Source organism: Anabrus simplex, chromosome 5 (genome assembly GCF_040414725.1).
Source record: "Anabrus simplex isolate iqAnaSimp1 chromosome 5, ASM4041472v1, whole genome shotgun sequence".
NCBI classification, from domain to species: domain Eukaryota; kingdom Metazoa; phylum Arthropoda; class Insecta; order Orthoptera; family Tettigoniidae; genus Anabrus; species Anabrus simplex.
In genome coordinates this window covers 320752132-320773639 of record NC_090269.1, presented here as the reverse complement: position 1 = coordinate 320773639, position 21508 = coordinate 320752132, and the positions used below count along the sequence as shown (strand labels likewise).

At 37.3% G+C, this 21508-nt stretch overlaps 1 protein-coding gene across 2 annotated transcripts in view; it reads right to left on the bottom strand.

Annotated features, from left to right (window-relative positions):
* Window positions 1-10213: 10213 nt before the first annotated feature.
* LOC136874044 (1-phosphatidylinositol 4,5-bisphosphate phosphodiesterase epsilon-1) overlaps window positions 10214-21508 on the bottom strand; it is a 374213-nt gene continuing 362918 nt past the window's right edge. For both annotated transcript variants that reach the window (XM_067147543.2, XM_067147544.2), the window contains one exon: window positions 10214-21266. In XM_067147543.2, the coding sequence (XP_067003644.2) occupies window positions 18927-21266 (2340 nt within the window). In that variant the 3' untranslated portion in view covers window positions 10214-18926. The remainder of the gene's footprint in view (window positions 21267-21508) is intronic.

Below are 21508 nucleotides of genomic sequence, written 5' to 3'. Positions count from 1 at the left end.
GCTGCAAATGAAGGTGAGAAACTAATTACGACCCTCAGAGGTAAGATTTCGAAACTACCTGACTCAAAAGTAATTGTAGTTAATGTGCCACCCAGGTATGACCTTATAGAAGACTCGTGTGTGAACAAAGCTGTACATGATGTAAATATAAAAATCAAGAGATTAAGTACCTGTAAGAGTTTTAGAAATGTTTATGTACGGTAGTAGATACTTTAGGTCTTGGCAGGCAAATGTTCACTAGGCATGGGTTACATCTGAATGGTGATGGAAAAGCAACTCTCTGTAGACAAATTGCTACAATTATCAACAGAGATTTGCAAACTAATATGCGCTTAAGAAAACCCGTACCACTAAATTGGCATATACAGGGAAACTTGCCAGAAAACCCAGATTCTTAAATCAAGATCTATGTAGGCCTACAAGGATCTGGGTTTCAGGGACGTTCTCAACTCATGAGTCAAATGTTACCCAATTACAACAGTCAAGTTTTAGGGAGGAAGGGGTCTGAGATTGCTCTTGGTAAACTGTCAGAGTGTAGTAAATAAACAAATAAAATTCAGTACATTGATGGAATCTTATGAGACTGATGTGGTGATAGGAGTAGAATCATGGTTGAGAGAAGGGGTGGGTAATAGAGAAGTATTTCCAGAAGGGTATACAGTCTATCGTAGAGACCGAGGAGATAAAAAGGGTGGGGGTGGGGGGGGTGTTTATTCTGGTGAAGGAAACTTATTGTTCACATGAATGGTTTACCGATGAAAGGGATGAAATATTAGGGATACAATTAGTTTGTGATAATATGAAGGAGGTGGGAATTATAGGAACATATAGGCCTGGAAGAGAGGAAAGAGACATGGAAATATTTGAGAAAATAATTATACTCATAAAAACAATAATAATGATATGGTAATAATTGGGGGAGATCTAAACTTGCCTGAAGTTGAATGGAATGGAACTGCAAGTGAAGCCCATGAACAGAAACTAGCAAATAAGTTCATTTGGGAGGGAGGATTTACACAAGTAGTACAAGAACCGACTTGTCTCAACAACTTGCTAGATGTATTCTTGGTTAAACCATGGGAAATTGTTGATAAAACTAAGGTAATTGAAGGAATAGGTGACCATTAGGCTGTAATAATGCATGTAGGACTTGTAGGTACCAAAAATGCTTAATAAGAGGGTCACACAAGACAAGAAATTATACAGAAAAACTAAAGTTGATGAATTTGGGACTTACCTTAAATCACAATTCAGTTGTTGGATAAGTGAAGGGAGGAATGTGGATACACTTTGGGCTAAATTTAAAGGAATCATTTGGGAAGGAGAGAAGAGATTTGTACCTGTTAAGAAGGGTAAAATGACCTCAGACCCTGTTTATTATACAAGGGAAATAAGGAAATTAAAAAGAAAATGTAGAATAGTAAACAGGAAAATCAAAGAGGGTAGGGAGAGTAGAGAAACTAGAAAACAGCTAATGAGGGAACTGAATAGAGTAAAAAAGGAAGCAAAAGAGAAATATATGAATGGCATACTTCAAGAGGGTAATGACCACAAAAGGGAAATGGAAAAAGATGTATTCATATATTAGGAATCAAAAAGGAAAAGGAATCCAAATTCCTACAATGGTGGGAGAAGGGGGTGAACACTGAGAAAGCAAATCTATTTAGTAGGAAATTCAGAGATTCAGTAGAAGATTATCAGGAGTTGGAAACAGTAAACAGGAAACAGTAGGGAAACAAGAAGCTTCTCATTCACAAATGAAGATATTTTCAGAGAAATCCAACTGCTTCAGCAAGGAAAAGCAGCAGGAAGTGATCAAATTACTGGGGAGGTATTAAAGACAATGGGGTGGTACACAGTGCCTTATTTAAAATTTATCTTTGACTATGTCATAAATAATAGTGTAATACCAAAGGAATGGAAGGAATCTATAATAATACCAATTTATAAAGGAAAGGGTGATAAAAGGAAACCAAAGAATTACAGACCAATCAGCCTGACTAGTAAAGTTTGTAAAATACTGGAGAGTTTAATATCAAAGTACATCAGAGGGATATGTGATGATAAAAATTGGTTCATGAGGAGCCAGTATGGATTTAGAAAGAAATTTTCTTGTGAGGCACAACTGGTGGGATTTCAGCAGGACACATCAGATCAATTGGATTCAGGAGGCCAGTTAGATTGCATAGCCATAGATCTCTCCAAAGCCTTTGATAGAGTGGAACATGGAATATTATTAAAGAAATTGGAGGGAATAGGATTGGATGTAAGGGTTATACGTTGGATAAGAACATTTCTAAATTCAACCCTTCAGAAAGTCAAAGTAGGAAATAATATATCACAGGAAGAGAAAGTTTGGAAGGGAATTGCACAGGGTAGTATAATCGGTCCATTACTTTTCTTAATACACACAAATGATTTAGGGAACAATATAACATCAAAAATAAGATTGTATGCAGATGATATTATTGTTTATAGGGAAATAAATAACACTGAGAATTGTTCAGAATTACAGAGGGACCTTGAAAGTATCCAACAGTGGGTTGAAGAAAATAATACGAAGGTTAATGGAGGCAAATCAACTGTTACAACATTTACAAACAGGAGCTTTAAAACTGAATTTGAATATACTTTGGATGCCAAATGCAAATACTTAGGTGTGAGATTTGAAAGTAATTTGCACTGGAAGGGTCATGTTGATGACATTGTTGGGAAAGCATACAGATCGTTACATGTCATAATGAGGCTACTTAAAGGATGCAATAAAGAATTTTAAAAAAAAAGTTACTTAAGTATGGTTCGTCCATTATTGGAATATGCAAACAGTGTTTGGGATCCTCACCAAGAATACCTAATAAAAGAAATAGATAGTGTGCAGAGGAAAGCAGCAAGATTTGTAACAGGGGATTTCAGGAGAAACAGTAGTGTATCAGAAATGTTAGAGGAACTTGGGTGGGAAACTTTAAGTAAGAGAAGGGAGAAAACTAGACTTATAGGATTTTTTTTTTTTTTTGCTAGGGGCTTTACGTCGCACCGACACAGATAGTTCTTATGGCGACGATGGGATAGGAAAGGCCTAGGAGTTGGAAGGAAGCGGCCGTGGCCTTAATTAAGGTACAGCCCCGGCATTTGCCTGGTGTGAAAATGGGAAACCACGGAAAACCATTTTCAGGGCTGCCGATAGTGGGATTCGAACCTACTATCTCCCAGATGCAAGCTCACAGCCGCGCGCCTCTACACGCACGGCCAACTCGCCCGGTTCTTATAGGATTATATAGAGCCTATACAGGAGAAGAAGCATGGGGAGATATCCGTGAGAGGCTTCAATTGGAAAATAATTATATTGGCAGAACTGACCACAAGTATAAAATTAGAAGGAATTTTAGCAGAAGCGACTGGGGTAAATTTTCATTCATTGGGAAGGGCGTCAAGGAGTGGAACAGTTTACCAGGGGTAGTGTTTGATCCTTTTCCAAAATCTGTGCAGGTATTCAAGAAGAGAATAAACAGCAACAGGGAAAATAAATGAAATGTTAGAGGGCATTCGACCAGTACGGGCTACTGTAAATAAAAAATGTGTGTTAAAAAAAAAAAAATTTCATCCCCTGGTCCATGGAGTTTGGACAGCCAAAGTAGGGGACTGCCTGTAGGGGTGAAGTACAGTGAGGACTTCGAGGGCTCTGGGACTGCTACGGTAGCTGTGAAGGCCCTTCAGGAACTCTGAAAAGTGGTGGCAAAAGGGGGCTCTGGTTAAGACGCAGCAGGTCGTTATGCTACTTAGGTTCCAAAATGGTAAAAAAAAAAAAAAAAAAGTAAATAAATGCAATGTAAATTTTAATCTTATACCAGCTGCATAGTATTATTTGAAGTAATTCCACATACTGAATATGAGTTGACTATGTTTGTAAGTATAGGAGATATTATAAGTAGAATTAAATTTATTAAGGATGATCTGTTTGTCTAATAGAAAAAAATTGTTAACATAAATTGTATATTATTGTATTCTAGGAAAAAAATTTTTTCTTCTCTTGTTAATTTAAAATTTAGTGCTTGACATTAATGTATTTTAGTGTACCATTTGCCACCGAGGCAGACACCTCATTTGCAAATAAAGAGATTTTGATTTTGATTTGATTTGAAATGCACAGTCACTTCTTTCCCACTTCTAACCCTTTCCTGTACCATCGTCGCCCTAAGACCTATCTGTGTTGATGCGACGTAAAAAAACTTGTAAAAAAAAAATTGTATTGGTCAAGGTTTTTCAAAAACTACCATTAAATGCTTTCAGCAAGGTCTTTACGGATAGTTCTTCATTATACTATGGTATTCCACGAGCAAGTATTTGAAGGGATATGGGGCTAACCTGAAGTACCTATTAATCTTCTATTGCAATCAACACGTTTTGTTGGGGTGGAATTCAATTTCAATTTTTGAATAATAGGTGTATATTTTAATCATATTAGCACAAAATATATTGCACATTATTGATTAAGACAGTCATTTTCAGTATTTCAATGTCCCCGACCCCATATCAAGAAATGGGTAGACGTACAATTTCAAATATTTCAATGCCAAAATAAAGTCACAAGGACTATTAATCTATTCTCTTTTGTATCTTGTAGTTTGTAACATTCCCCCACTACATCTACAAGAATATGATCATTTATCTCAACAACAAAGCATCTCACTGCTGTTATTATGGGCTGCCAGCGATCAACCCCATGCTCCACCTTGCTACTCAGTTTTTCTCTACATCATCCTAACACCACCACTACATCACATTCTTGAAAGAATTATATTCTTCTAAACCTTCACCTGCTTTCTATTTTTTCACTATATAATCAAGCCGCTTCACTCGCTCCTCAGTCCATTTTCGACCATGGTGTGGAGTGGAGGGCTTGCTGCTACTTTGTGTTTATTTACAGCCTCTTGTTTTGTCTATGCTATCTGGACTGGTTCTTCGTGTTAGTGGGTGAGCAAAGCATTTATGATGTTAAGATCTGTGTTTGGACTTCCCCTTCAGGCTCGAATCTTTTACATTTTGCTACTAAAATATTTTCATTTCTGCCCTGAAGGGGGAGGCAGGCTTCGTAGATGGTAACGCCATCTCTCAGGCTGGGAGATTTGTTACGGTGAAGAAAATGCACAGAGAAGGTGAGGGGTTTGGCTGCTGTGGCCTATAATAGGTACTGTCCTGGCATTCGCCTTAGTGCAGGAGAATGGAAAACCATGGAAAAACATTCTCAAGACAGCAGATGGTGGAGATCAGCCATGAGGTCCAGTCCTTTCCCATCTCCCGAATATAGAAGCATAGAGCCACAGTAGAGATGTGGCCACCCCTCCTCTGCTCGGTTGGCCGGTCAGAGTGCAGAGCTGTTCGACAATGGACCAGCTGTGGCCACTTATGGGCCGAGATACACTCTGCATCTACCAACCCTTTCACCTTGCTTGGCTTTTAAGTCATAATGTGGATGCAAAACTTCTACAAGTGTGGCGCTGGTTATTTCTAACTTTTGGAAATTAACTGTGGATCTTGGTGATGACAGGTGGCAAGGACATTACTAAATTATTGTCGCCACTGATTCTTGAATCACACTTGAAGCACTTTGCATTTATTCACTTGTGAACTGATACAATTCTTTGCAGAACGGTACCACCACATAGCACAGTTGTTTTAATTCGCTTCCCCTTTTTCTCTACTGAGTTTCCTGAAGTATATGAATTGTTAGTGGGTCATCAGACTTTGTGGTTTAATTCCTTTGAAAGGAATTTTCTGCAAAGTTAATCATTCCTTCTTTAATATGTTTGTTTGTGTACAAGTTGTTTCCTAATTGCCTTTGTAGGTGGCAGATTTAATTTAAAATTAACTTGTCTGTAATTTGTTTAATGTGTTTGCCATTCAGAACTTGCTTTGAAATTCTGTCCTCTTCGTTGACATATTAATGTCTTGCTGTTTTCAAATACATATTCTTGTTCAACTTCTTGTGGCTTGTGTGTGTGTGTGTGTGTGTGTGTGTGTGTGTGTGTGTACTTACCACAGCTACCTCTCCATTCCCAACAGCTTCCCTAGTTCACGGATTTACAAAATTAAAATAATAATAATAAATAATGATCTTTTAACAGAGGTCTTTCTTTGTTATTATTATTATTATTATTATTATTATTATTATTATTAATGCCTTTGCTGGCGGGATGTAGTGTTAACAGTGCACTATGCCTTCTGGTATAAGCTAGAATAAATTTGTTACTTTCATTGACCTGTCTCGGTCTCATCCATGGCTTTGACAATATGAGAGTGACCGAGGTATGAGTGATGCCAATAATGCCATTCCTTATGCAGCCAGTCCCTGTTATGAATTGTGTGAAAATATTGCTCATAGGGTCGGTTGGTGCATGCATTTCAGTGGGCTTGGCAGACTGATATGCAATAGCATCTAGCTCAGTGAGGAAAGCAACGGGAAACTACCTCACTCCTCACTTCCCTAGTATGCCTCTTCAGTGACACCTAGGCTATCTATGACAGCTGTTGTTGGAGCTGTGGAGGATCAAACCAGCCTTCGGGCTGAATACCCAACATAAATTATTATTATTATTATTATTATTATTATTATTATTATTATTATTATTATTATTATTATTATTATTATTATTATATATAATTCGCTGGGGCCATCCAGGACCACATTAAGTCTTGTTGCATTTGACACTGAACTTGGCCTTCTTTAGAGCCCAAATTTCCCTCATTCTTTGTGAGTGGGCCTGCTTACGCTCCTCTGTCCAAGGGGCACCGTGTCTTCTCTTCGGTTGCTCGTCTCGGTTTAGCCCGTTCGTCAATATTTTCTTGCGGAAGAGATCTCTGTTAAGGGTGTCTTCAGCTGAGATATGTAGCATTTGCAGGTCTTCTTTGGTATTTCTAAACCAGGGAATTGTGGTTTTGGGGTTTGAATCAAAAAAGTGAAAGATTTCTTTAGTTAACTTTCTTCCGTCCATTCTTTTCAGATGACCGTAAAATCGTGCCCGTCTTTTTCTGATTGTGTCGGTAATTTTCTCTATTTTGCTGTAGACTTCCTTGTTGGATCTCTTTTGGTGGATTCCATTTCTGTACTTCGATCCCAAGATTCCTCTCACAATTTTGCGTTCTCTTTTCTCCAGTTCTTCAAGGAGTCCTTTGTTGGCATTTAGAGACAGAGTTTCGGCTGCATATAGAACTATTGGCTTCAGAACTGTTTCATAGTGACGTATCTTGGTGTTTTGGGAAAGGCATTTTTTGTTGTAGATTGTGCGGGATGTTTGGTAGGCTATTTCCAGTTTGCGTACTCGCTCCTGAAGTGCTGCTTTGTCCAGTCCATTTTTCATGATTATCTCACCCAGGTATTTGAATTTGTCTACTCGGGTGATGTCCCCGTATTTTGTATGGAGTTTTGGTGGAGCCTCTTTGATGTTAGCCATTACTTCTGTTTTCTCAAACGATAAATGCAAACCAGTTTGTTTGGCAATTTCCTTTAAAATTTCAACTTGAGCTCTAGCGGTTTCTATGTCGTTTGAGAGAACAGCAATATCATCGGCAAATGCTAAGCAGTCTGTTGTGATCCCCTTGGATTTGGTTCCTATTCTCAATGGACTGTAGTTGGTTTCCTGTAATCTCACCCGCCAGGTTCTGATGATCTTTTCAAGAACACAGTTGAAGAGTATCGGGGATAGCCCATCACCTTGTCGGACTCCTGTTTTGATGTCAAAGGAATGCGAGAGACATCCGTGGAACTTCACCTGGGATTTTGTATCGGTCAGGGTGGCTCTAATTAATGCCAGCAGTTTCAAATCAATTCCAAATTCATTACGATGTTTAGCAGGACTTCCCGGTCAATGGAGTCGTACGCTTTCTTAAAGTCCACAAAGACAGACACATACTGCTTGGAACTTAGTGTACAATATCTGATGATCGTTTTGAGATTTTGGATCTGTTCAGCTGTTGAGCGACCTTTTCTGAACCCTCCTTGGTATTCACCTATTTGATGTTCGACTTGTGCTTCCAAATGCTCCAGGATGGCAAGTGATAGAATTTTGTAAGTCACGGGTAGCAAAGATATTCCTCTGTAGTTGTTGATGTTCTTCATGCTGCCTTTTTTGTGTAATGGATGGATCAAAGCTATTTTCCAATCTTCGGGTAGGGTCTCCTTGTTCCAAATTTCTTCTATTTGCTTTTGCAAGATATCAAGTGATTCCTCTGGGGCATATTTCCATAGTTCTGCTACTACTGAGTCTTCCCCCGGCGCTTTGTTATTTTTGAGACGGGCAATGTGGCGCTTGATTTCGTCTCTGTTGGGCGGTCTGGAATCTGGGTACCTGAGTAAGGGTTCCTTGGTCTCGATGGGGCTTTGCGGTTTAGAGCAATTAAGTAAATTCTTGAAGTAATCTGCCAGAATGCTGCAATTTTCTTCATTTGACATCGCCAGTGTACCGTACTTTCGCTCAAAGCATAGAGATGGTGGTTTATAGCCAGTGAGTTTGTGTTTGAAGGCTCTGTAGTACTCTCTGCTTTCATTCTTCCTAAAGTTTTGTTCTATCTTTTCAATGAGAGATTTTTTGTATTTACGTTTCTCAGTTCTGAACACCCTAGCTGCTTGGGCACGTTGAGTTTTGTAGGTTTTCCAATCATTTTCTGATTTTGTAGAGTAGTACTGTTTCCACGCATAGAGTCTTTCTTGGAGGACTGATTCGCAGGTACTATTCCACCAGGCATGCTTTTTGCTTCTCTTGATTTCTGCAACGTCTTTGGCGGCCTCAACAAGGAGACTTTTGGTGTTGTTAAAGTCACAGTCATTTGGTCTAGCCTTCTCCTGGAACTCCTCGACCCTTTGCCGAAGTTTATCATTGTCGAAGCGTGTGATCTGTTTGGTTGTCTTCCTTGTGTTTGCAGGAATTGGTTTGAATTTGATAAGAGACATATAATGATCGGAGGCCACATTGATGCCTTTCTTTACCTTGACATTTATAATCTCAGGGCTGTTTCTCCTGGAGATTGCAACATGATCAATTTGGAACTCTCCGAGAGCTTGGACGGGAGAACGCCAAGTCATTTGCTTTCTGGGTAGATGGCGAAAGTGGGTCGACATGACCTGCAGGTTATGATTTTCGCAAATGGACACCAGTCTTTTGCCGTTGGGATTGGTTCTTTTGTGAGCAGGGTAATTTCCTATAACTTTCTTGTACTTCTTTTCATGACCTAGTTGGGCATTGAAGTCACCCAAAAGAAGCTTGACATGGTGTTTGGGGATTTTGTTTAATTTTTCATCCAGTAGGTCCCAGAAATTATCAACTTCGTCTGGATCAGACTTGTTCTTATCGTTTGTAGGAGCATGCGCGTTAACTAGAGCGTAGGTTTTGTTCGCGCATTTAATTGTGAGTATAGACAATCTGTCATTCACAGGTTCGAAATTTGCAACTGATTTAAGGATCTTGGTTCTAACAGCAAACGCAGTTCCAAGCATCACAGCTCCATTGAGGATTCCTTTTTGCGCTTTGCTCTTGAAAAATCGGTAGCCTTCGGATTAAAAAATCTCTTCATCTGGTACCTTGTTTCCTGTAGGGCCATTATGGATATCTGATTTTCGTGAAGAGCTTTGGTGAGGGTTTTCAGCTTGCCAGTTTGTGTAAGTGAATTTATGTTGAAAGTTGCTAGAAAGGTTTTATATTTTGGCCTGAGTTTTTGACTCTATTGTTATTATTATTATTATTATTATTATTATTATTATTATTATTATTATTATTATTATTATTATTATTATTATTATTATTATTATTATTGTTGTTGTTGTTTTTGATCCCTAACTCCTGGTATTGAGCTTTTGACAAGGGTTAATTATTGTGCAAAGTGGTAATACTCTTTCACGAGTTGCGTTTGCAAATGCGCATTTATGTATGGTGTCTAGAGTTAAACCTGTAGCATGTTGCTTCACCTCACTAATCATTACCATTTAAGCCACTATTGACAATAGCAGAGCTCATTGCTACAAACTCTACAGATGGTAACAGAGTTCACCTCACTCATCATCTATCATTTAAACTGGGACAAGTTCTTACCTTGCACAGCATTATCATTTAATCTGTAAAACATGGTAATGGGAGAAGGAGAAATGTTATAAACCTCGGAAACATCATCAAAGTGTAAAAGTACAAATTTACAAAATAGAGCTAGTGCAATATGTAAGAGGTCATTTTGCTAGGCACTTAAAAGAGTTTATTAGACCAGTAATGAAAGATCAGTTGTCTATTTACCTTTATGTACATCATATTTTTACAGTCTGTATATAATTACAGTTACTGCTACATAAGTTCAATTGTGCAAAATTGTACAACAAGGGAAGAGGTTAAGAATATTTCATTGGTCTGCATGAGAGAAACGTTTGTTTGGTGGTCTGCTCATTTGAGTTCTTTTTATTGGAAATTATCAAGTCAAGGGAGGGATATGTTGAGAACAATATATCAAATACTGGTATAATATTATTATGGTAGTTACAGCAGCACAGAAAAAATATTCAACATGAAGGAAACCAGAACAAGATATACATATATTTCATATTTATGTATATATATAAAAGTGGAAAATTATTTACAAGCGACATTTGATATGGAAAGAGTGGATACTTAGAGGATTGACTTGTATAATTTTTCTTTCAAAATATTGACACCAATATGTCTAATTCCTTCGCAAAATATAAACATATATATATATTTTTTATATGCCTTTTTTAAAGACTCTTGCACTGAACATTTTAAAATAGTGATCTTTTAACAGAGGTCTTTCTTTGTTAAGCAGATAACATTTTTCTACAGTTTGGTTGCAAATAAATTAACACATTTAGTCAAAAATACAACAACAAATCTGACTATACAGTCATAGTAATTGTGATTCTATGGTTTAACCTAGAAACACGCAGGCCTTCATTCTAAGAAACTTAGTAAATTCTTTACATAATTTTCCAGATAACAGAATGAGATTTATAAAACTGGTATGCTCTGCATCTCAGTTATGGAACTACATTTCACACAGATTCTTTTCGAGGGGAACTGGCAAATGAAGATATCACTTCCATAGGTATTCTGCAATCTGGAAATGCTCTTTACTGCTGTTTACAGGCTTTCAATTCTTTTACACAAAAACACTCTTTTCCAGGCCCAAATTAATATAAAATGGGTACATTCCTATGAATTATTGATTTTAAAACTTTAGTGAAAGAAAAAGGGAAAAGAAATGGGCCTTTACTAGAGTGAGATAGTTGGTAGGTAACTGTTATAAAAATGTAACACTGTATGGAAAAGAAAGCTGTACAATAAGTCACACTTTTCATAGAGAAAGAACACACATATGGTATAGTGCTATATGCCAGGGTTTAGCTGCCTCCATTGTATTTCAGCATTCATATAAGTCGGCTTCTGTGGAAGTACAGTGAAACCTGTATTAATTGGAACCTATCCTCAAAGAATTTCCTAGTCCCATTATATTTCTTTACAATACAATATAAAATGACCTGTATCAAGTGGAACCTGATAAGGCATAGAAATAGTAAAGCAAGTAAGAAAAGCATTGTGATTATGGATTATGGACATTTGTTTCATTTCTGTAATTGTTATCTGTATGTGAGTTTCATAAAATTCTCAGTCTTGTAAATTTTTATAATGTTTGTTAAATGTTGTAGATGAATGTTTCAGTGGTAGATGAGACAAACACTTACCTTCACACAACCTCCAACTACTGTCTTCAAAGGCAATCATCACTTTCACTTTATCCCAGCCTGCAAAAAATTCTACTGTTTCTCTATGAGTGGCAGAAAAATTTAAGCATGGTACAAAGATATCTTACTACTTATCAGAAGTAAACCAAATTGAAATGATTTAGTACAGTACAGCTTCTGCTGAGTAGAAACTTACACACATTAGAGATAAAATTTAATGCTATATTCTACTATGAACAGGTTTCACTGTAACCAGAATTTTTGATTATAAGCTGTATAAAATGAACCATTAAAAGTGCAACTATTTGTTGTTATTAGGTGAAAAAGCATATACATCAGTTATTTCCATGTTTTCTCTGTGTAGTTCAGAGGAAAAAAAGTTATGAAGTAGAAATAACTACTCCACTTCATTTGCTATCGAAACTACAAACATAAAAAGACATCTATAGCTCTATGTAGTACCATATGCATAAAACAGACACAAAGTATCTTACATAAATATGAGATTTATGGTCATGTTTCTGGGCCAGCCAACTTGAAAGAGTAACAGTTTATAATAATGATATAGTAACAACTGATGATGTATGGGTTTCGATATGGTTCATGGCGATATATATTAACTGTTGAAATAAGGACCGATTGCTGAATGAACTGTAGTATCATTTACATATGAAGTCGAATCTCTTTTACTGAATTTGTATTTATCTACATACTTCTACAGTTCAGAAATGTGATTTCCATAGGTAAATTTTGTAATGATAATGGACTTAGCTAACATTTTTTTTAGAAACTTAAGTAGCATTCTGATTTAAACAAAAATAAGAAATGAAGTAATGTAGCTGCACTTCAACCATTTCTCCCACATACAATGATAATTTGAAAAAATCATCCTTTAGTTCCCTCATTCGTTGATAACAAAGGTTATCAGAGAAAAATTATTAAACATTTTATCATATCAACAAATATCGTGCACATCTGGAGATCTATTTCAAAACCAAAATGACAGAAATACAGTACTGTACCATACTGGTATGTCATGCAGAAAAAATGCTTTATGGAAGTTGCATTCATGCAAAAATATTAAAGTTATTTATGGGCTAAAATTACTTAAGTACCGGTACCATACCATACCATACCTTTTATGACATTGAAAGTATCACATAATTAAAATTCACAACCAATAATTTAACAAGATCTTCTTTTCAATCACATAGGGCCTACAAATATCTTGAAAGCATTTAATTGGGTAAATATTGTAAATATTTATCAAATACTTCTTTCATGTATTATTAAGTTTGTGGCTCAGAAATTGGCAATTTATTTGTATTTAATAATATGTTCTCAGTCAAACTGATTTGAAATACACCCCAATTGTGCATAATTTCTTATGTACACTCCTCTGGAATAAGTAAAGGAAGATTTTTTAAAATCATTATTTCCTTTTTGGAAAAGTACACAAAAAATTGTTTGCTATTATACTGTTAAAATTCAAATCAATGATATTAGGTTAACCATAACATAATTCTGTAATTTTTTAAAACATAAATTCTGATTTATGTCATATTCAAGTGTCTTATCATCTAACACTTGTTTTCCAATAGCTTTACTGCTGCCATTATCATGTGCATCTTACAAAGCTTTTATTTTTCCTTCAGTTTAGCTTCCATTTTCCAAAGGCAGGTACATAACGTAATTTTAAAATCTACCTATCCCTCCATCCATCTATCCATCCATTCATCCATCCATGCATCCATGCGTCCATCTGCATACTCATAGCTGTATGTCAGAAACATGAAATAAAATATCATATATATATTTTGTAATTGCTCTTACATTCTAATTAAAGATCATATATAGTGTATGTAAAATGATGAGAATGGTAAGTAACAAATTTTAGGCAGGTAGTTTATCAGACTTTCAAGGTAGTTTTGAAATCTGTCTTGTTTACTAGCAAAAAATTACTTATATTATCATTTCAGTCACCACTTACTTCTGCACATGGTGAATACCTGAAATTACTAAGCCATGGATCCATGTCTCTTAAAGCGCATTGCCCCTATTACGGACGACACTTATTATGAAGAGGCCCTATTAAACAGCTATATGCATTGTGACTAGTAATAGATATATTAGTAATTATTTTGGTCAAACCAAATCTTATGCCATATTGGGGAGCTTTGCTCGATATGCTTGCCATTTTGGCATGAAATTTTTCAAATAAAATATTTTTAGCAGTAGTGTAGTTGAAGGAATATGAGAATACATTATCATACCCACTTTCTTTTGGAAGAAGGCAGCACCTATCAAACATCACCTAAAAATTGCCACTTCATCCTGATAAACACCAATCTCTGTAGTGTGTGGAAATTCACCAAAAGTGACCATGTTTGATTGAATAAACCAAACTTTGACACTATATATAGAAGAACGGGGAACTGGAGGGTCAAGTTCATTCTCATTTTTTGAGTGTAAATGTATCTTTTGGTCTTTAACTCTAAAAATAAAAAAATTTTATTCTCCAAGTGGAAATTAGGCTGTACTCACATGTCTTATGATCCTTGCTTCTGTGCAACATTTGAAGAAAATTGAAGGCTAAAATTTTGCACAGCAAGAAAACAATGAATATGAAAATTTAAGTTTGATACAATGATAGCACAAATAAGTAGAATAAGATTTGACATAGACATGATCTTTTGACTGAGCTCGATAGCTGCAGTCGCTTAAGTGCGGCCAGTATCCAGTAACCTGGAGATAGTGGGTTCGAGCCCCACTGTCGGCAGCCCTGAAGATGGTTTTCTGTGGTTTCCCATTTTCATACCAGGCAAATGCCGAGGCTGTACCTTAATTAAGGCCACGGCCGCTTCCTTCCAATTCCTAGGCCTTTCCTTTCCCATCATTGCCATAAGACATATCTGTGTCGGTCCGACGTAAAGCAAATAGCAAAAAATAATAATAATAATAATTTAAAAAAAACTTTTGGGTTTACAGGGTGTAAAATTAAACAAATTGCAGGGAAAATAGACAGTATACCTTCTCTGCTACATCAGAAGCGATCCACAAGTGACCAGAACATTCACAACTGATCATGAATTACTTCTGAAGATGCACAGCAAGGACTTTACAAATACAAAATTCCTCAACAATTCATCTTTTTTCACGTCATCAACGAAAAAATATCACATTTATTACTCAGAGACACGAAAGCATCAATATGAACAAACTGTTACATGCCTTTTATTATGGAGTCAAATTACTTGATATTTTAGAAATGTTTACTCTTTTAATTCATGTTATTCGTGCTATTTTTCTGTAATGTGTGTTATTGTACAAGGCATGCTAAACATAGGACATGTCAGTGTGAAAATTTGCTTTCACAAATTGATTTGTCTGCACAGTACCTGCCATGTAGCTGTAAACTTGCATTTGGGAGATGGTGGGTTTGAATCTCATGATTAATAGCCCTGAGGATAGTTTTCCATAGTTTTCCCATTTTCAAACTAGAAAAATGCTGTGGCAATTCCTTTAGACCATGGAGACTTTCTTCCAGTATCTCTTTTCCTGTCCTAGTGTTGCCAGACACCTATACATGTGTTAGTGCAATATGAAACACCTAGCCTACTGCACCCATATGAAATTAATTAAAATCTTAAATAATTACATGAACAAACAAATTCTATTAAAGACTGACAGGGAATTGGAAAGAGAAGTTAAGGGAAAGAGACCAGTTGGAAGACCAAGAAGAAGGTAGATGGATCAGATTTGGAAGGACATTAGAGAAGCTGGATTGGATGTGGCAGAAGTAATGGAGCAGGAAAAGTGGAAGGACAGAAAGGAGTGGAGGAGGCATGTAAACCACACCTGGGCGAGTGGAGTGGGACATTGATGCAAGTTGCTTTACGTCGCACCGACATAAAGAGGTCTTATAGCGATGATGGGATAGGAAAGAGCTGGAAGTGGGAAGGAAGCGGCCGTGGCCTTATTTAAGGTACAGCCCCAGCATTTGCCTGGTGTGAGGGGGACATTGATGATGATGATGATGATGATGATGATGATGATGATGACGATGACGATGACGATGATGATGAGGGCCTTGTTTGACTGAGGAAATGGGTATGATCTCATAATCTGCAGGTTTTCGCACTGAGCAGCAGTTGCTTGGTAGGCAGAGGCCCTTCAGGGTTGTTGTACCATGGGGTTTATGGGTAAGAATCAATAGCCCTTTCTTTAAAAAATCACTACTGCATACTTTCTAGAACTGACAAATCTTTTAGTTTTAACTTAATAATTTTAAGAAATAGAACCAGCTGTTTCATGTAAAGCACAAATGATAGGAACATAACATACATATGCTAAAAGGAACTCAAACTACATCTTCTTGGATTAGAAGTTAACTATCGCTGAGCACCATACCCTTTTCTGGAGTAATAAACAAAATAAACTAAAAGGGACCATATCAAATGGTGCAATACATATTGGAGCTTGAGTCTAAACATCACATCACCTACTGAAAAAGAAGAATTTTTCAAACTGTATGATCCCTTTCTAACTTCTTGACATAAATAAAATAAAATTTTCTCAATGCTTAAATAATTAAAATAATTTACTATATTAAAAATAATTTTGATTGATCTAGAAAAAGCCTTTTGAGAAGGCTGACAGTAAACAGTTCTTTGAAACCATGAAAAAAATGGAAATTGATTAAGGACAGACAATTAAGGGAACTTATGCAAATTGCAGCAAATTTAAATTGAAATAAATTGAACCAAAATAACTGAAAAACAAGGCTATTCACCCTCATCTTACTTGTTTAACAGTTCATAGAGGAGGCAATTCACCACACCTGGAAAACTGAAGTTAGAAAATCATCATTATGATGATGAGGAGAGGAGACAATTATGGCGATAAAAAGAAAAACAGGAATTAAAATTACTGGGGAAGAAATCCATTGTATAAGATATGCAGATGATATATTTTTTTTTTACAGTTGGCTTTACGTCACACCGACAGATATAGGTCTTATGGCGATGATAGGAGAGGAAAGGCCTAGGAGTGAGAAGGAAGCAGCTGTGGCCTTAATTAAGGTACAGCTCCAGCATTTGCCTGGTGTGAAAATGGGAAACTATGGAAAATCATCTTCAGGGCTGCCAGCAGTGGGGTTCAAACCCACTATCTCCCAGATGCATTCTCACACCTGTGCGCCCCTAACTGCACAGCCAACTCGCCCGGTGCAGATGATATTGCAATAATGAATGACAGTGCAAAGGGAATGAATATAAAGCTAACAGTGCTGGCTGAAGTCCTATCCTAGTGGCACCTTAAATTTAGCATAAAATAAGACAAAGCTATTCAACCTCAGGCTGAAAATATGATCAGAAATTCAAATATTGAGCAGTTAAGCTGGTTCCCTATCTTGGGAGTATTGTCACCAGGACAACAGAGGTATCCATGAGGTAAGGAAAGACAGGCCTTCCAGAGCAAAAAGCATCTGCTAATCAGTAGGCCTAATATCAAAACAAGGAAGATAATTCTGAAGAGCTTCGTCTGGAGTATACTTACATATAAATGAAGTTGGACACTAAGAATATGTGAAAGGCAAAGGATGAAAGCAGAAGAAATGTGGATGTGGAGAAGAGTGATCTGAACAAGCTGGATACAAAGGAAAACTGATAACCAGATTCTCAAGGAAGTTTGTGAAAAAGGAAATCTGATCCACAAGATTGAAACATGGAAGACCAAACAAAACATGTGGGGGCACATCTTCAGGCTCAGTGATTACCTTTGCAAAATCTTTGTAGGAAAAGTTGTTAGGAAGAGGGGAAGAGGATAACCAAACGAGCCCTAATTTGAAAATTTGGTTACCCCAATGATCTGCAGTACTTAAACAGAGCTAAAAAGAACTGTTCAAGACAGAACTCTGTGGCTGCAGTGACAAGGCCTAGCCTTTGGAGAATGAATGAATGAAAAGTAACTCCAAATTACAAAAATTTAATTTTCATACAACATGATTGACGTTAGTCATTTCACATAAATGTGTCCAATAGAAACACTGTAGCTTTAATTGTAAAACGTTCTGTAGATTTCTACCTAAAATTATAACATATGTGTTGGTTATACTACACAAATAACCATCCCATGTGGTTCAGCTTACTTCATATTTGCATTTAGCTCATGTAGTCCAGCATCATAGCACTAGGAAACCCACACTGAAATTACAAAATGGTGAAGTAAAAATTTATCATTATTGCCAAATTCACAATGGACAATGTTTCCATGGTCTATTGTGAACTGCAGGAGAAAGATGGGTTTGTCTCAGATTCTACAACTGACCATCTTCTTCTTTTCCCATAACTACACCACTGCTTTAATGTATAGACACTCAGACGAAGCAGGGAAATATGACATAAGAAACAGAAATTTATTTGTCAGTCGTCACATTTCACCAGCTCTGTCGAAAAAGACAATACTGTACAATATTAATAAATAGACAACAATAATCTGTTACTATGAACAGTGAGGCATTAGATCTAATTTTTAACGAGAAATATAAAACTCTGTGCTTTATATAAAGATAAATTGCATGTGATAAATATAGTGTAACAAAAAATATAATATTAAAAATGTGATTTGTGTACATTTAAGAGGAGCACATTGGATAAATGATTATGAAAGATAAAAGTAAAAAAAAAAAAAAAAATACACAATGGTAGAAGAAGAATTTCAAACATGTGTAGTCATGGTATGGTATTTGAATATACAAAACTCATGAGACGAGGTATTAGATGCAAATTGTTTAAAATACAACAATACATAAAAGTATCACAGAAAGTTTCTTATGACTAGACTTGGGCAACAACAAAACTTATATATAAGATTTCTCTTCTCTTTACAAGTCAGTTAACTAGAATATGGACATTAGTCTCTTTAGAAAATCCCCAATTAAAATGAGATAGGATATGCAGGATTGGCAGCCACCAACATTGCAGTACCAAAAGAGGAGAAGAATCAAATACTGCCATTTCAAGAAATGTTACAAATAAATGAGAATCTCATTTTTATTGAAGACTTAGAGTTACCATCATACTATATTTCATTATTCTGAGTTTCGATTTCCACTAAATGATGGCGATGGGGTTTTTAACCTTTCATGCGTGTAGTTACTAGTGACATTTTTAAAATCTGTCACTATAGTCATTATTCAGGACTTCCAAACCCTGAGTTTTCTTAGAGACACTTTCTTCAACCGTGACACTGTTGCTCGAAGATCTGGATCTCTGACGTCGTCATCACTAAGTGTCTCTCCTTCTGAATGCACTTCTCGGTGTTGCTGCCTCATTGGCTCCCTTCCTCTTTCCACTATACCTCTCCCACTCCCACTACCACCCCGCCCACGTTCTCCAGTGATGGGAAACTTTGCTTTAGTGCTACGAGAAGTTGTAGGATCACTAAGCGCTTCTTGAACGGGAACTTTCTCTTTATTCCCTCCTCCAACAACAGCCATTGATTTACCAACAGAAAGGCCTTTACTAATTCTCTCAAGAGTTGCTGTCCTAAGATTAGATGCCACCCGATGACGACGGCCTGTAGGAGGCGTCACTTGGTCCCTTTCCTTCAAAATGAACCTTCCCAAGGTCTGCCAATGGGCCTGAGTACTGTACACATTCTCATCATCTGCTAACACTCGCTGCTGCCTGCTTCCTCCCCCACTGCCTGAACCAGCCCATTCCAGCTCTTCAACTAAAACAAATCGAGCTGGATCTTCCATGCGCCGAGCTTTCACTAATGCCTGGGCTAGTACATCCTGAGCACATGAACTAAGTGGTACCTTGAGAATAGCATATGGAATTTCTGGAGAGACATTATAAACACACACAAGAAATGTATCTGCTTCTTCCCACGTTCGAAGTTGCTGTTCTTGGTGCTGTAAGCTTTCAGCTGCCTCACCACCTGCAACTGTTGTCCTCCGATCCCGGCCTGCAGTACTACGGATAGATGAAAGCCATGCTCTGCTGCTTGGATCATCACCCATTCTCTTAAGAAGAAATCGTCCTTCTCCTTGCCACTGGGCTTGAGCCTGAAGAGGCCTCTCCTGCAGATCCAAAACCCTTTGCGTTGCAGGAACATCTCTATCCTTCTTTTCCCAACTTCGAGCCACTTCTTCAACTAGAATATAATCGTGAACTTTGTCTGCACTAAGTCCAGCTTTCTGCAGAGCTTGGAGGACAACCTCTTGTGTAGTACTTTCCTGTGTTATTTTCAGGATAGTATAAGGCTCTTCTGGCACAACTCCATAAACCATGAGGAAGAACATTCTTCTTTTAACAGGCACTGCACCCACTCCAGGCACACCAACAAGATCCTTTTTAACAGTCATAACGTCTGCTGTCATTTCACGACTATGCCTGGCAACCCTACTCGCACTGGGTCCACTCACACTTCCCTTACTTGTTTGTACATCACCATTTTCCAAAGACGATTCACCATAGTCCAAGCTCTCTTCCTCAGTTCTAGAGTATACAAAAAGTGTAGAGAGCTGTAAAGGCTGGTTCTGTGGAGATCGCAAGCGCACGTGACGATAACCAGGCCTGAGACACTTGAGTGGAAGTACACGCTGAGCCAATAAATGATTCGTACTAGCATCTAATACACTAAAACGTAAAAATGCTAAATCACGAAACATCACTTGGAAGAAAAACGTATCATTCCAGATAGGATTTAGGGCATTCCTCTGTATAGTTTTGGTTTTCTGTTTGTTGCAGTCCACAGGAATACCCACCACTTCCACTTCAACAAATGTACTAGTTGTCAAATTACTTTGGCACACATACTGTCCTGACACTATACTTAAAATAAGATGAGAAGAATGAAGACCATCAAATTCTTTGTCCCATGGATTGAAACGTCTATACATCATATGACCTCTGTCCCACATTACTGAAGGTTTGACAACAAAACCACAACGTCCATTTTGTTCAAACATTGCAGCATTCAGATGCAGTGCTGCATCTTCTGTTTGGTAATTCAGAGCAACCATTTGTATTCCAAATGCCCAGAATATTAGAGGATTAGGATTAGACGAATCTATCCTCATTCCTGCGGGGTAAGTCCTCATGAGCTGAGTCTCCGTATGAGCAACCAGGGCTAATGGCTGCTTTCGACACAGTTTCTTTGCAGTGTTTTCATTGAGGGAGGAACACTGATAACAAGGATGATTGAGATTAGCACGTTTCTGGGAGAACGCATGCTGCTGTTCAGAAGCGCTGGTACCAATACCAGAACTTCCACATATTCCTGATGTAGAGGTAGAAGTGGATCCTCCGCTAGATATCTGGGTGATGGCAGATGTTGGTGTAGCAGGAGTACTCGTGCCAACTATTCCACTTGTTATGATAGTAGGAGGCGTCATTGCCATCCCTCCTATACTGCTCTTCTTCATGACTGCTGCTGATGGCATTGGTGTTCCAGCTCCTCCAGCTGACCTCTTGTATTTCACAGAACTATTTGGACTTATGGTGTTTAATCCTCGGAATTTTATGGCCTGAAAATAAGTTTAAATTTAGAATGAGTGTTTACACATAAATAGTAGATTCTAAGAGTCTATAATCATTTAAGTAAGGGCTAGGAAACAACAGATAGGGAATCTGCCATCTAGTCAACTGTCCTAAATGCAGATCAGGATTGATTGATTGATTGATTGATTGATTGATTGATTGATTGATTGATTGATTGATTGATTGATTGATTTGGACAATCTGGTCAAAGGAATGAACTGCAGACAGT